This window comes from Panthera tigris, chromosome B4 (assembly GCF_018350195.1).
Source record: "Panthera tigris isolate Pti1 chromosome B4, P.tigris_Pti1_mat1.1, whole genome shotgun sequence".
NCBI lineage: Eukaryota > Metazoa > Chordata > Mammalia > Carnivora > Felidae > Panthera > Panthera tigris.
The window spans coordinates 113803927-113821244 of NC_056666.1; the positions used below are offsets into that span (position 1 = coordinate 113803927).

At 38.2% G+C, this 17318-nt stretch overlaps 1 protein-coding gene across 1 annotated transcript in view; it reads right to left on the reverse strand.

Moving 5' to 3' along the window:
• Nucleotides 1-1526: 1526 nt before the first annotated feature.
• Nucleotides 1527-17318, reverse strand: part of UBE2N (ubiquitin conjugating enzyme E2 N) — a 35554-nt gene continuing 19762 nt past the window's right edge. Inside the window, exons 2-4 of the mRNA XM_042992889.1 lie at nucleotides 2745-2991; nucleotides 2411-2551; nucleotides 1527-1724 (exon numbers count right to left, since the gene is read on the reverse strand). Coding sequence (XP_042848823.1) covers nucleotides 1684-1724; nucleotides 2411-2551; nucleotides 2745-2991 — 429 coding nt within the window. The 3' untranslated portion in view covers nucleotides 1527-1683. The remainder of the gene's footprint in view (nucleotides 1725-2410; nucleotides 2552-2744; nucleotides 2992-17318) is intronic.

Below are 17318 nucleotides of genomic sequence, written 5' to 3' on the forward strand. Positions count from 1 at the left end.
TTTTGTTATGTTGAAAATGTAATTTTAATAGATAATTCTTCATCTTACATAGGAGCACAATAAAATACACCACATTCTGAAGAAACTCCAGAAGTTATGAGAATAAAGAGTAGGGGAAGTTCAGATGGGCTACAATATCCATTACCTTAAATTGCAAGAGACAAAGGTTCCAACCCGCAGGTTAACATTTACATACTTAGGACTGGCTACACTGATGACTTAAAAATAACAAGGATCAGAAATTAGATATGGAAACGGGTGGGAAAGAACAGTTCTTCTGAGGGGAGGAACTCTGTCAATGCAGAAAAAATTACTTAATATCAAACAATAGCTCCCAGAGCAAATACTGAAGGATGAAAGTAAGAATCATGAACTGAGGATTTGATGCTCACAAAGGAAGAAACCTTTCGGATGACACTTATGCAAGCTGTTGCTTGAGATCTGCTCGTCAGGTCTACAAGGAAGACTCATAAATGCCTCAGCAAATCCCAAATGATTATCAGATTGGTGTTTCCTAATAGTATCATACCCAGTGGTTACACATGAAGTTTTCAGACAAAAACTAAGAAAAAGGTCATAACCGAAATGCCAGACAAACAAATGTGGCACATGTGAGTCCTACACAAAGCCAGTCACAACGGCTGCTTTGCTGTGACTCTCCTGTACAGTAATTTTCAAACATCATGGCAAGACACCAATGATCATCTAACTAATCAGACAACACAAACACATTTATTTCAAATTTCTAGGAGGTAAAAAAAAATCAGATACCAATGCTTTATGCATGCTCAGGGCCAGCTTATAAATACTCCATTCAGTGATATCTTAACACAAGTTTGTATTAGTGAAAAGAAACTGGCAAAATCCACCTCTTGTCATTCGACTTGTCAGATGGTGAAGACCAAAACAGAATGTTCCATCAGTTTTAATTTTTAAATACGATTGTCACATTGGGAAAATGAAACACAGTAAAATAAACTGTACAAAGGCAAAGTAGAATAACAAAAAATATTTTACTAAAACATAAGATTTACAGAAGTTTCCAGACAAGCCATACAAAATGGTCACAAGCTTTTTTTGAAGGAAGGATTCTACACTTGACAGCAAAGTCACAATGTTATTAGTGAGGGCTGTGATGTCTGTTTAATGTTCCCATTTTGGTTCAAACAATCAAGCTTGTCCATCTACAGCGTCTAAATAAAGTTAGACTTGGCTAGAGAGCATATTCTAAAGAACTGGTTAGCTGCTTTTACCCAATGCAATTAGATCACCATAAAAAGGGGGAAAGGAGCCCATAAAATTAAAACTACCTCTCACCCCCTCAAAAAAAATAATAAAGAGAAAACACCCACACCCCTGCAGCTAACCCTGACAACTACCTTCATTCACAGTGCTTTATACTTTAACCATCATTGTGGAAATGAATAAAAGCAGAGAGGGGCCACTGCCTTTAAACGTTTCACAACAATCCAGATGGTACTTCTAGCCTCTGCTCATGCTTTACAACAGTGAATCAGGACAAGACATAGATTTGCTAATGTGCATTTAATCACCAAAGGACTGAAGATGTCTGGGCTTTTATTCTGTAATGTTTCTAAGACTGTGTCCATTAAATGCAAACAAAAAAGGAAGAAGTCTTGGCAGAACAGGAGAAGTGATGCACACTTGATGATCAGATCGATTTTAAATATTATTCATGGCATATAGCCTAGTCCATGCTCTAGCTGTAGACAAAAACAAACATGCAATTATTATTTTACTTAGCTCCATGTTACTTTCCAAACTCTATAAAAATTACTTAGTATTAAGTTAAATTCATGCCATCTTTCTGTCATCTGGATCAGACAGAAAGCCTATATAGGTCTAATTACCAAAACACTACAATGGAATCCAGAAGTTCTACAGAATTCAACAGGATGAAAAGACTTGTCTCCTTCTGTCTCCTTCATTTCTAGATATATAATGCTCTCCACTAATTTCGTTAAAATCTGTAGCAGGAAGAAGCTCACTGATTTCAAACTCCCTAGCTCGAAAGTGACACATAGTTTTATTAATCAGATGAAATACAAAAGCAGCTCAAGGAGTTATAAAAAGCTTTCCGTTTTCTCTATGTACTGCTAGATAAATAGCGCACACACGGTATTTGATACACCAGGTATAGGTTATCCAAGAGTTGAAGAGCTCCCCCAATTACAGGCTGTCTTTAATTTGGGGGTCATGAAGCAGGCCGTAAGTTGGAGCTTAAACATCCGTTAAGAGGTGCTCATATACTAGAAGCGGGGTCTGACTTACTCCTCTCGATACGGATTTTTTTTCTTTTTGCTAAGACTCTAAAAGAAGTTTTTTAAAAGGTAGTGTGTATTTGTTTTAAAAAGTGGAAGTGGTGTGAAGGAGAATGGATATTAAATACCTGTTTCTATGGCTTGGGCTTCGTTGGTCTTCCACTGCTCCGCTACATCATTTGCTAATGGATCATCTGGATTGGGAGCACTTAACAATGCCTGGATCGATAGCAGAACTGTGCGGATCTGCAGTGCTGGGGACCACTTATCTATGAAGGCAACAGGCCCAGAATGATCAAGCATGAAACAACAGCCCCAGAACTACTGCATTTCATTCCCACAGACCTTTGTGGTCTTTATATAATAGGCAAGATTACAATGTTCAGATTCTCAACATGGAATGCTTAAGAGAAAAAGGAGAAATCTTACTTAATAGCATATATTAATAAAGGTAACACTTACCTTTCAAAATATCTAAACATATTCTTCCCAACTTGTCTACATTAGGATGATAAATTTTGGTCATGAAACGTACTTTAGGGGCTGCCATCGGGTATTCTTCTGGAAGGAATAGTTCAAGTTTAAAAGTCCCTCCCTCAAAGGGGGAATCCTGGGGGCCAGCAATGACCACATGAAAATAACGGGCGTTGCTCTCATCTGGTTCTGCTTTAATGCCAGGAACTGGTTCCGCCAGCAAACGCTGGGTTTCCTACAATAGAAAGACAATGCATTCGTCAAACAAATGTCACTTTGCTGAACACCAAATTAAAAATTAAGAAGTTCACCTCTTGGAACTGGACTTAACAGAACCTCTCCAATCTCCTGGTGGGTTTTTATTCATTTTATAAGACTATTTAAATCATCCCAATCAGCTGAATGCAAAAGCAAATGAATACTGATGACACATATACTCTGTAGCTACAAATATCTGAAAATATGTTGATAATAAAAATTAGGCTAATGAAACTGATTTTATATTAAGTTGAGAAGTGAGGAGAGGGGAGAGGGAGGAGAAAAAAGAAAATAACACTGGAATTATCACATAAGTAAAGGCAACTTGCTCTCTTTAAACTCCACTAAAACCAAGCTGTTTAAAAAGTAAAATTTGGGGCGCCTGGCTGGCTCAGTCAATGGAACAAGCAAACTCTTGATCTCGAGGTTGTAAGTTCAAGCCCCACACTGGGTGTGGCGATGACTCAAAAATAAAATCTTTTTAATAAATAAATAAAAAGTAAAATTAGTGCTAAAAGTCACTAAAAACCTTTCCCCTGAAAAACAGAAGGGAATGTAGTAGGGACAAGTGCCTAGGCACCTCAACAGGGCTAGAGAAATATGTACAACCCTGACGACGAACCCTTACGCTGCTCCCCCAACAATCAATCTTTAGTTCTCTTTTCCATCTTTCTCCCTCTCTCCTAAAGTACTCGAACGTTCTCTCTCTTCAAGCCTCCAGCATCTTCATTCTCACCCTCACTTTTGGCTGAGAACTCTGCTTTCTATTTCACAAAAAAAGACACCGCCTTAAGTTCCCACTGTAGCATCTGTATACCCACCTTCAACTGCGTGCCCACGTGTTCTGCCTGTCCTCTTGTCACTGTCGATAAAATGGCCATCACTCTTGGCTAAGACTAACCTCTCCTCTAAAGAAAGCACTAGATCTTATCTCCTTCTTGCCTATTCAAGGACATTGCTCTAGCATCTCTTTCCTCTCCTGAATCATCTTCCCTTCTTTATTGGATTTTTCCCAAACTGTACAAACTTGCTATAATTTCGCCCAATAAGAGGGGCAAATGACCTTGACCTCACTCTCCCCAGACCAGCTACTGCCCCACTGCTCAGCTGCTTGTTGAAAGTTATCTATGCTTGCTTGTCTCCAATTTCTCTCCTCCCCTCCTATCTTGAACACAACTCTCCAATCAGGGTCTAGCCACTAACCTGCTTGTTGAGGTCAGCGGTGATTCCCGCACAGTTAAATCAAATGGACAATGCTTAATCTTCATCTTACTTGACCTAAATGGAACATCTTTTCTAGCTGGTCTGCCCTCCTCCTTGTTCCTTGCTCCTCACCCAGCTTCCATTAGCCATGTTCTCCTGTCTTCCTATTAGACTGGCAGCAACCTCCATGTTGGTTCTTATCTCCCCAGCACTGAAGTGCCCCAGGGCCCTGTCTTAGGGCTTCTCAACTACACACTTCCATAGTGACCCCATGTAGTCCAATGAATCTAAATACTAAATACACTCTGTATGACGCCTTGCCAAATTCATATCCGCCGGCACAGATCTCTCCCCTGGATCACACTTCCTCCATCCATAAAGACCTGTTCAACAGCTCTTCTTGAATATCTGATAAGCACCAAACTTAGCATTCCCCACCCTCAACCTGCTCCTCCCTCAATGCCTTCTTTTTATCAGTTAACTATAAATCCATCCTTCCAGCAGGATCAAACATTGTCCTTCATAACCCACCACATCTAACCTGATTGGCAGATTTTGTTGGCTTAAACATCAAAATATATCCATGGCTGGACTACTTCTTACCACCCCACGGCTACACTTCTGATCCAAGCCACCATCAAGCTCTCACCTGGCATACTGCAATAGCCTAACTTTGTACTTCCTGCTTCTGACCGTGCTCCCCACTCCCTCCTGGGTCTGTATTTCACAGACTTTTCAAATTCCTTATGATGGCCCCCCAAGAAGAGGTTTTACGCGATCCCCTCACTCAGCCTACTCTTAACTCATCTTCAGCTATGTTTCCCCCAACCTGCTTCCACCCTGGCACTTTGTTTCACCCAGATTAGCTTCTTTGTAGCTCTCCAACCTGCCATACTCCTCCCTCAAACAGCTCTGCACTTGCTCTTTTCCCCCAAATTTCTATGTGGTTTGTCTCTCAGCTCCGAAGATCTTCATGCAAATGTGTTTTCTCAGTGAAGCCTCCATAACTGAAACTGCAAAACCCCATTCCACCCTAACCTCTACCCTCCCTCTATCCCTGTTCCCCTATTTTATCTCCACAGCACTACTAACATATTACATATCTAACTTATTTTGTTCAGACTGGAAGTGCCATAAAAGGAGATTTGTGCCTGTTTTATTTACTGCTATATCCTCAACATCTGGAACAGTGCCTGACACCACAGATGTTCCATAAATACTTGCTGAATTATGAATCTATTTGATGTCACAAAGAACAAGGAATAAACTATCAGAATTTCATCTTTAACATTAAAGCAGGGTTATTCAAAGCAGGATGTGCACATCAACTATCAGAATTTCATCTTTAACATTAAAGCAGGGTTATTCAAAGCAGGATGTGCACATCAGAGGAGGAAAACAAAAGGATCCATTCAGGCATAGGAAGAAATAATCTAACTTCTATTTATAAACAACTTACAAACAGCCAAAAAATGTTAACATGCAATAACGGAAATGGACAATACTGAGTACAATTTCATATATTAGTAATATATTTTCAACATTTTGAATAAGCATGTGCAATCAGAAGTTTCAGAACACTGCCATATCAACAGTTTTAGATATAAAAAATGAGAATACTGTATTTATGCTGCCTTCACTTCAGAAAACCCATACACCTTAATACCATTTCACTCTAAGCCTACAGTGCACATACTAAAAAAGATTTACCTTTCATATACTAAAATAATAAGATCCAGATAAAAAATTAAACCCTTTCCCAAATTGTGTTAATAAACTCATAGCCATTTAAAGTAATGCCTTAACCCAAAAACACCCTAGTCTCTAATTAGAGACTAGGTTTTTGGTTTGTTTTTTTGTTTTTTGCTTTGTTTGAATCATGGCAATGCAAGGGCAAATGGGAAGCTGAAATGCTGTAAACTAAGGTTCAAAGTAAAACATGTTTAGAGCATTAAAAACATCTCAAGATACAATAATGAAGCCTCCCACTGTGGGAAGTCCTCCAACATGGAATCAGAACAAGAGGCCGGTCTTCATTTTTTGCAAAAAAGTGAAGATACTAAGGATGAAGAGTAAGAGTAAATAAAAGAATGAGAAAAAAAACGGATGGTAAAATTCCCTGAATTCTGGCCTCTCCTCACCTCCCTCCTCCTTTCATTTTGTCCCAGGTCTTCGTATTTTTAGAAGCCCATTAAGAGAGAGATTGGTAAAAAAAGAAAAGGCTGGGGTCCAAGAGCCCCAAACCCCACTCCCTGGTTACACAAAGTAGTAGCAGCTCTAGTCAAGACTATAAAAAGCTCCCGAAGGGCCTCCAAGATCATATCCCAAAATAGCCTCAAAATCACTCTTAGAACACACTGTCAGAGACTGCATTCCTTCCTCATCTTCAGTTCCTCCGCAAAATCAGAGGCTTTCTAAAGAATGTACACGTAAACATATCACATGGCCTGGTCAATTACAAGACTTCATCAGGGCACAATCTAGAATAAGCTTTTAGGTGTGGAAGACTTTTTCAAATAGTTTTTATATGCTCTCAAGTTCTCACAGATTTTGATATAATGAACAGATGCATAATTATTTGATTATATGGCACTGATTTCCCAAACCCACAGCATAAATTATAGGAGGAAAAACAAATAAAATCCAAACCAAATGGAACAAGTCTCACCCACAGAAGTTGGAGTCCGTTGTTTTCCCCAAAAAAGGCAAAATTGGGTAAGAAATAAAATCGTTCATATTACTTACTATTCACACATGGTAAACTATAAAACACCTCCTAGTTTTATATTATTTTTTTGGTAGAAAGACAGTGAAGTACACTGTGATTTCTTCAAGTCTGTAAGTAATGGGTTCAAATTCCTACCACACTGCTTACTTAACTACAATTTCTAAGCAAATAATTTACACTGCTCTGAGCCTCAACTGCCTTATCTATATAATTAAGATTACCTCTCATGCAGAGTTGCTATGAAGATCAAAAAATGTAATACTGCAGAAAGACTTAAATGAGATCCCATAAGGCGGCCATAGCCCTATACAACCAACTCAAAAAGAATGTTAAGAGCAAAGCACAATAACAAATCTTAAGATTTATTAAATAACAGTTTGTTTCTAAAGAAAATAGAATAACCATTAGTTGCACTGTGACCTACTTGTTTAAAAGCAATCCTCGGACCCAATCCCAGGTAGCAACTGAGTTTAGGTCATACAGAACAAAAAGTACCCTAGACTATTTAGGGAATTAGTTACTAAAAAGTAGAAAAGGAAGTACATAAAAGTAGACTATGAATTTAAGTGACAGTATGATTAAGTCTCAAGGAAACTCATTTTACAGAGGGAGTATAATAATTCATGCTGTAAATATTTTTTTCACGCAATAAATACTTTAAGAAGGAATTAAGTAACATCAAATTGATCTGATCATCAATAGATCTACTGGGACTTGAAGAGCAAATCCCAGAATTATACACCACAGTAAACTGTAACACTTGACAGTCTGTCAACTAAATCCCACGAACTAGGTATATTCCCCCCTTTAAAGTTCAGTAACGCTTGTGCTCACTATAGCAATGGAAGGTCTTATATGTTTTTTAAGGCAGTGATTGAATAATGTACAGTAAAATTCTAGATAATAAACAGAGTTCTTAGAAAAAGAGTGGTAATGTGCATATGAGAAAAGTTAACTTTCTCTATACACTTCCAACATACATCTACAGCACTCAGGTTTTCCCCTATTTAGAATATTCTCTGAAACACAAAATGCAATGTATTACTCATAATGCCAATTGTAGACATTTTAGATCATCTCACCCAAGAACCATCTGACTATACTGGACAATATTATCAATTTTGTTATCACAATTAGTCTTAGAAAAACTGACAGATGCCTCAGTGATACCTACTGTCTATTCCAACCTCTGTTAACTACATCTTTAAGCAATTCTAAAGTATTAACAAACAAGGGCTCCTTTTTTGGGATTACTGAAAAAGCAAAAGCCAACTTATCATTATATACATAATTGTAAACTACTTAAGGGTATTTACAACATCACCCCCTACAAGTGGGCATTTAAAAAAACGTTACCAACATTTTTGAATGTCATGCCCCTAACATTTTATACATGAGCCAGGTGGTTTTTACTGACAATTTTGGTTAACACAATGAATTTTAGGAATGCAAACTATCTCCTTATAGTAGAATTGACTGTGTTTATTCTGGCTGGGATTAGAAACAGAGCCAAAGTTGTGCTCAATTTCCCTACTACACTTCCCTACAAATCCTAAAGTCAGCTAGAGGTATGTACAGCATGAAAAGAATGGTCGATGAATGTTTTCCCTACAGCAGTGCTGCCCAACAGAAATATGAGCTGCAAATATAATACTAAATTAGATTCTCCACTAGTCACTTTAAAAAGTAAAAAGAAACGGTAAAATTAATATTGTAGTTAACAATATATCCAAATAGCATCATTTCAACACATAATCAACATAAAAATAATTGGGGCGCCTGGGTGGCTCAGTCAGTTAAGCGTGATTCTTGGTTTTGGCTCAGGTCACAATCTCATGGTTCATGGGTTTGACCCCCGCATTGGGCTTTGCACTGAAGGTGCAGAGCCTGCCTGGGATTCTGTCTCCATCTCTCTCTCTGCCCTTCCACCGTGCACGCACTCTCTGTCTCTCTCAAAATAAATAAACTTTAAGATATATATATAAATTATTAATATTTTACAATCTTTTTCATACAATGTCTTCAAAATCCAGTAATTTAGATTTATAATACATATCAATTCAAACTAGCCACAGTTCAACTGCTCAATAGTCACATGGGGCTACTGAACAGGAAACTGAAAACACAAGACAGTCCTGTTAGAATGATGTTACTTACAGGTTATTAAACTAATTTTATTTCATACAGTGAGTAAAATCTGGTAGAGAAAAGCATCACTTTTTCCCCTCCAAAAATTCTACACAAAAAGTAATGTCAGACCATTGGAATCACTAATAACAGGAATGTGGGTGTTAGTTTGTTACAGTCACAAGACTGTGCTTGAAAATAATGATTTGCAGCAATTTCGAAAAAACCTAGATGGATAAAAATTAATTCAAACAAGGTAACCGCATGAGGAAATTAAGGGTCAATCCCTGAGAAATAATTTTAATTTTTACAGTCCACACTACCCCCTAGTGGATGAAAGACCTCACTTACCTATTCCAACACCTTTTCCTTCACAAATGGCTCATAAATTATTTTCCTGTAATTCACTAAGTTTTTAAAAAATGCTTATCCTGAAGTCAGATGAGAATAAAGATTCTCAAGGCATACCCTCCACCTTCCTCTTTTTCTCCCTCTACTCCCACACACATCAACCTCACAATTTCCTTCTCTGAAAAGAAGGAAAAACTGGAAGAAGCTGTTTCAAAGGCTCTAGGTATCAAGGACTACATCTTAGAGTTCAGACCAAGGTACCCCTTTAATGAAAAGTTTTTTTCCAGTTGGACTGGTAAGTAGCAGAAAGTGCAGTTAACCCGTGAACAACATAGGAGTTAGGGGCATCAGCCCCCAGCATGGTTGAAAATCCACATTTAACTTGTGACTCCCCCAAAACTTAACTACTAACAGCCTGCTGTTGACCAGAAGCCTTAGCTGTAACAGTAAATTAACACAAATTTTACATATTATATACCGCATTCTTACATTAAATCAAGCTAGAGAAAAGAAAATGTTAAGAAAATCATAAGGAAGAGAAAGTACATTTACAGTACTGTACTGAATTTATCAAAACAAAAAGATGCACGTATGAGTGGACTCACGTGTCAGTGGACCAGCACAGTTCAAACCTGTGTTAAGGGTCAACTGTACTCTGTATTCAACTTGGAGTAATAACCAAAAGATGGGACGGAACAACCTGGGCTAGAAGCTCTAGTTTTTTCTCCCGAAGACTATATCAATAATTTGACTTTATCAAATTTCTGGAAGCCAGAGAAGGATTTCTGAAAAACTAAGTACAGTCAACCAACTTGTTTCTCTGGTTTGAATTAGTCTGGAAGCCTCTTCCCTGTACTTCAGTTTCCTGGGCATTTATACCATTCCTCTTACTATAGCTAGGACAGTAACTGTTAGCTGACTAGTCAGGCCCTAAATTGTCTGAAGATAGGAACTCCAGCTACCAAATGGTGGTGGTGAATGAAGTGCTAAGCAAATGCTTGTTCAGTGAATACATACTTGCATGATTAGGTACCACATGGAGCTGAGAATTACTATACTTACTGTGTTAGTTGGTAACTTCCACCCCAGGAACGGCATTTAAAATTATTCCAATCATTGACAAGACAAAAATCTGAAAATCCTACTAACAGAGTGTGCCTACAATAAGGAAAACCACTAGCCTGAATTCCTTGTCCAGCACCTCCCAGTTCTTTTGTCCCATTAATAAGTACACCAGGTTATACTATAGTCTGTTTCTTTTCCTCCCCCCACTAGTCTGTAAATTCCGCCAAGGGCAGGGACTCTATGCAATTATCAAGCACTATGCCCAGATAGGCAGAGAATCAATAAAAGATCAAGTAACAATAAAAACGAACTGTGGCAAATAGTGACTTAAGTGCTCTACATGTATTATTAACATTTAATCTTCATACCCATTTTACAAACGAGGGAAATGAGAAACTAAGAATGACCACTTACATTATAACCAAAGCTAGCAAGTGGCAGAGCCAAGATTAAAATCCAGATTACTGGGTTTACTCAGTATGGCTTCAGAGCCTGACTGCTTAATCTCAATGGTATACAGAAAGACAATTAACAATATACAGTAAATGTCAAATGTTTGGCAGGATAGTAAATAACACAGAAGTCAAGGGCTATTTTCAGTAGTTCATAATCATGAAGAAATGCTTCATGAAAGAGGTAAATTAATTTAAGCCATAATGTCATTTTTTTTTTCCTTTGGGACTGGCAATTGAAGAAGTATAGTCTTATTAACATAAATGAAATAGAATAAATCTGCTTTATTTTGATGGAAAATTTGGGTGTATGCCATTTTGACCTGGAATTATCTATTACATAAGCTACTTTGCCTATCTCTTATATTACATGAAACCACTATGCTCTGAAATGTTATGACTTTGAAATATGGATTTACTAACAATGTTTATTGTTTACTTTGTACATGACATTACGGTATCAACTAATTCAAAGGAAGAATAAAACAAAGATCTTGCCCCTCAAGAAGTTATTTCATGTTGAGTATGAAGTACACATAAAAGTCAATTTTCAATTTTTTTTAAGTTTATTTATTTTGAGAGAGCACACGAGCGGGGGAGGGGCAGAGAGAAAGGGAGGGGTCCACGGAGGGGGAGGGGGAGGAGGAGAGGTAGAGGAGGGAAAGAGGGAGAGGGAGAAGCAGGGGAGAGGGATGGGGAGAGAGAGAGAGACACGGAGAGGGAGACAGAATGAGAATGAATCCCAAGCAGGCTCCTCGATGACAGCGTGGAGCCTGATGCAAGGCTTGAACCCACAACCAAAAGATTGTGTCCTGAGCTGAAGCCAAGAGTTGGATGCTCAACAAACTGGGCCACGCAGGCTCCCCTAGTCAATTTTTGGAAGATGCATTTTAGAGTAGGGTATGTCAAGGTCTTAGAGAAGGTGGTACAGATGTGATTAAGAATACTAACAACACGAAAAACAGCACTACACTAGAAGCACATTATGTCCCTGCTGGTTTCTAAAGACATTTTAGAAGTTTTCTGGGGGCGCCTGGGTGGCTCAGTCAGTTAAGCGTCCAACTTCAACTCAGGTCACAATCTCACGGTTCGTGGGTTCAAGCCCCGCGTCGGGCTCTGTGCTGACAGCTTGGAGCCTGCTTCAGATTCTCAGTCTCTGTCTCTGTCCCCTCCCCCCGCCCCATGCTCATGCTCTGTCTCTCTCTCTCTGTCTCTCAACAATAAACATTAAAAATAAATGTACATACATACAGAAAGAAAGAAAGAAAGAAAGAAAGAAAGAAAGAAAGAAAGAAAGATAGATAGATTGATTTCTGGAAAGATAACTTTACATCTCCATCTTTCTTTTTTTTCTATTTTTGAAAGATTTCTAAATATCAGCATCACAGTTAAAGACATGCCAACTACTCCTTCATAAAACACTCATGAAATTCTTTTTTTTTTTAATTTTTTTTTTTCAACGTTTTTTTATTTATTTTTGGGACAGAGAGAGACAGAGCATGAACGGGGGAGGGGCAGAGAGAGAGGGAGACACAGAATCGGAAACAGGCTCCAGGCTCCGAGCCATCAGCCCAGAGCCTGACGCGGGGCTCGAACTCACGGACCGCGAGATCGTGACCTGGCTGAAGTCGGACGCTTAACCGACTGCGCCACCCAGGCACCCCAAAATTCTTAATGATAAAACTGTCCTTTGGATACCCAGCACTGTAATTAGACTCATGAAAGTTAACATCTCCATTTTTTTCTTGATTTCTGATTTGATGGATAATATAAACACTTCATTGCCTGGACTTTCTTTAGCACCAGCTCAAAAATTGTAAATATGTCTTTAATGATCTGAATAATGTAACTGTCCTTCTGTCTTAATGAATTCTGTGTCTTAGGAATGATGTCTTAGAACTCTGAACAGAGGATCTGGCTTAGTAACACTTCACTGAGATTGGGGCTGTTGAACAAGGTCCCTAAGGCACCATTAACAAACCCATCAAAAGCATCTTTAAAATATTTGCATATTTTAGGTTTGGGGAAGACGTATGTAACTTAGTAGGCAGAGGAGGAAAGGTCTTCTGTATTCATCCTGAATGAAAATAGGAAAATTCTTAAATGCCTGTTTCTATATAGTGAAAACTAAAATTATGAGTGATGTATTAGCAAAAACCAGTAAACATGTACTTTTTAAAAAATTCAGCATTTAAGTTAGAAATTACCTCAATTGTGGGTTTCTTTCTTAAACTTTTAACTGGTTACTTGAAGTTGATAATTCATTTTAAGGCCTTTATGTGTAATTGTAGCCATTTGTCTACAAACTCATCTATTAAGCAATAGTAAAATCCCCCCCATTCATTCATATCTTCCCTCCCCTTCCTGAGTGTAATGCTGAAACTGGGAGCTTAAGAATGTGGAAGTTTGAAAATAGAAAAACTTATCTATAGTCACGTAGAAGGAATGCCTGGCAGCATGAGGCAAAATGAGGTTCATAATGGACCTTCATCATTCCTTTTAACAACCTGACAAGCAAAAGAGCCTTGTTGTGAAATAAATAATCCCCTAGCCTTTATGGATTCCCAGCTCCCTCAACAGCAGCTTTAGTCTCACAAGATTTCCTAGCTGTCTGCCCAGCATCTAAGACCTAGGCTCAGTCAAAACCTGTGTATCAAAGCTAAAATACACAAGAAAGATCCACTGTGGAGTAGTTACCTTCAGACAGCAACGGAAGGGGTTCTAGAGTAGCATGCTGTACTTGGCATCTGCAATCAAACTGCAGAGTGTGATGCATACAATGCTGGCAGTGAAGTCTCCACCATGATGGGATTCTGAGCCTCGGGATCCTGAATGCCTCGTTGGCACCTTTGAAGATCATGTGAGGTACCTAATAACTCAATAAATACTATTTCCATTCAACCTAGCCAAAGTTGACCTCCACTGCTTGCTAAAAATACAAAGTCTAAGCTAGACAGAGAAGAAAGTGAAGAGAAGGTAAGAATTAATAGACTAGGGGGTGGGGTGTGGATGAAGAGGTTAAGAAGTGAAATATCTCTTTGGGATTAAATGAGATCAAAGGAGAGCACCCAAGTCGGCTAATCTCTTTATGAAAGAACTTCTACCTAGTATAACAGCCTTTAAAGAGGGAGCTAATTTCACATTAAGAGAGCCAACTTCAACTAGACAGTCTGGTACATCTACTGGGGAAAAAACTTGGAGCTAGGACACCTACTAAATTAAATCCCAATTCTAACTGTACCAATTTGTTACCCAACCATACAAACTCACTTACCTCCCTAGCCTTCTAAAAATGTAGTCCCTTGAACATTTCAAAGGTTCTCTCTAGCACTAAAATTGATTGGAAATTTTATTACTGGAATGGGTTAAATCTTACTGCTATATACCTCCTTCCAGTAGAAGGTCCCTTTTATAATACTCTTTAACCTTACAATTACTGTTCAATATTTTGACCTCCCTGTTGAGGGAAGAGGTATTATGGACTGTATCCCCAACATCTACACCAATGCCCAATATCTAACTAAATAAAGAAGTTTGTTGCTAATGAGACCTGCTTTTTTCCGAATTATTTTTCACCTGCTTACTAAGAAAAATATAGTATCAACTTAAATAGGCTACACTCCTAATAGCCAAAATCTAATTAACATTTTAGTATGTTTATATTTTATCCTGATAAAAATAAAAGCCCTTAAAAACAGTTTAATATTTTTATACTTTTTCGTTTACGGTGTCACTGCATCCTGTTCTCCTGGTTGCTTTACAGGTAAATTAATCAATAATCTTTGCCAACTGTATGGCATAAATAGGCACTTTTACTAGCCTACAAGCTAGTGGCTACACTTGTACAGCTACCATATATCACTTACCTAATCCCTGATCACTAGTTACATCAGGTTTCAAATGTGGTAATCACAATAAAACTTAACTGCTAAATGCCTTAGGTCTCCACTAAAAGTCCTACACTTACATTAACAGACAAGAAGATGGACAGAAGCAAAAGCAGTTTGAATTTTCAATGAGGCAAACAAAAACAAGTTATAGTTGGTCCAGATTTGCATTCTTAATTCAATTGTGCTGACATAATTTTGTCCAAAATCCAAACCACAGAAAGAAAAAATTATTTTTTTCACATACTGCATACTAATTCTGAGATAAATTAGGAAGCGATCAGATATTAGGATTTCTGTCTCCCCCCAAAACAAGCATCCCTTAAGAAGCCTGCCACACTGCACAACTCCAAGAGAGGACCATTCACGTCACAATCTGTATGAATAGCACCCCCTGAAGCTGTGCAGGGCAAGATCCTAAATACTTTGGATTAAAGAATAAAACTTCAGTTTAGCAGCTGTACAAATCAGCTTTATTGTTATCTATCTCAGGGAAAATTGATTATACTAAAATCAAAACAATTCTAATAAAATCACAATGTATTATTTACCTCAAATATACCATTTCCCTACCCACTGTTGACAAATGGGCATTGACTGTGCTTTATAAAGATTTGTCCCATTTCAGGGGATTATGTTTAAGGTCATCTATTTTATGGAACTAATACATAAATGATGAAGTTTACCCACACTGAGGAGATACTCATTCTTTCCCAATTCACAGTGAAGCAGCATCTTTGCAAATCAGAAAGCAGTGATAACACTATAATGCTCAGCATTACGATAGGCTCTCCTCTGCACTCTAACCCTCTCAACCACCCTAGAGCTAGACTAATGTATTAAAGAGATAAAGAAGTAGAAGTCAAGTAGGCTGTACAAGCTAGTACTTGGCACAGCTGTAAGTCAAGCCCAGAAAGCCCAGCCCCCCATCCTGTGCTCCTACCACATATATCCCACACACCTAGTTCCACATACCCAAAATCCTTCTGCTATGGAGAATTAGCAAATAGATCTAAGACATTTAAGACACTAACCATTATTTTGCCCACAGAGAAGCATTTCTACCATTTTGAAAATCAACTGTCACTTAAGAGGTAAGCAATTAACTAGATGCTAATTAAAAAAGCAAGAGTATTATTGGGCAGTAGGAGTGCACTTTCTGCAAAAACTATCCCTTATGCACTTTCCCCCGTCTGACTCCCCAGCTACACTAGTCCCTATAGGTCAAGGCCAAGGTGTAGCATTTGCAGCCCTAATAATGAGCACCACATAGTGTCTCACGTTCCATAGTGGCTGAATGAACATATCTACTACTGAAGTAAGCCCTAGAGAGGAAAAATATACATATATTGACAGGTAAAGGGGGATTCAAGAACTTCCAAAAATGGTAGGCCCAAGGCTTTAAGGAGCCAGACAGTGGCCATAAATGGCCAGGAGTATGCAGAAAAAAGGACTTTTTAAGGCTTTAAACCCAATCTTTATGAACGAATTCATACTTTTGCTTAAAAGCCTTGGCCTGGAGGAGCACTTGGGTGGCTCGGTGGGTTGAACGTCGGACTTCAGCTCAGGTCATGATCTCACGGTTCATAAGTTCAAGCCCCACATCAGACTCGCTGTTGTCAATGCAGAGCCCACTTCAGATCCTCTGTCCTCCTCACTCTCTGCCCCTCCCCCGCTCACGCTCTTCCTCTCAAAAATAAACATTAAAAACAAAAAAAAGAAAAAAAAAAAAAAAAAAACCATGGCCTTGATATCTTCCTTACAAGTTGTGCACTTAAAGGACCAAACACTAAGCACCAGAGTATCGGGCTTAAGTTTCCTTTGCCCCATTAGCAGCTTTGATGATCTAATAATCATTTTTGTCGAGTTTAATAATGATCATTTGCTCAATACTGGCTGATGTATTAAAGATTCAGTTTTCTACCTCAAGGTTTTTGGAACAATTTGAAATGAAACTTCTCAAGAAACCAAGGTTAGAAATTTTAATGTTTCACACATTACCAATCTAGTTTGAAAATTAAATAATCTCAAAAGATCCAGCTGGAGTATATAACTCAGTAGATATTTTATTCTTCTGTGATTTCAGATGATTATTTTGTCCTGTGCTACTGAGCCAGAGAAGGAAATGACCCAGACAACTCAGATTTTAATGTAACTGAAATAACCACAAATTCACATACCGAGGCAGACATATTATATGACAAAGTGTCTGTGTATAATACTGGGTCAGATTCACCCGATTCATGTGGACAGCTAGTCTCTGCAATAATGCAATATGAATGCTGGACTTAGGGTTTGCTAGCAGTGTGAATATGATATCATGTAAAACTGCACCTAAACAACAACAAAATTTCAAACAAAAATAACAAAAGCTTACAAAATTATAAAATAATTGATTTATGTGGTCCAATAGTGGTTTCTTTGAGGAAAGTAATTAGATGACTGAGACACAGAGGTGGGGGACACTTCAGTGAGTATCCTTTTGATTTTG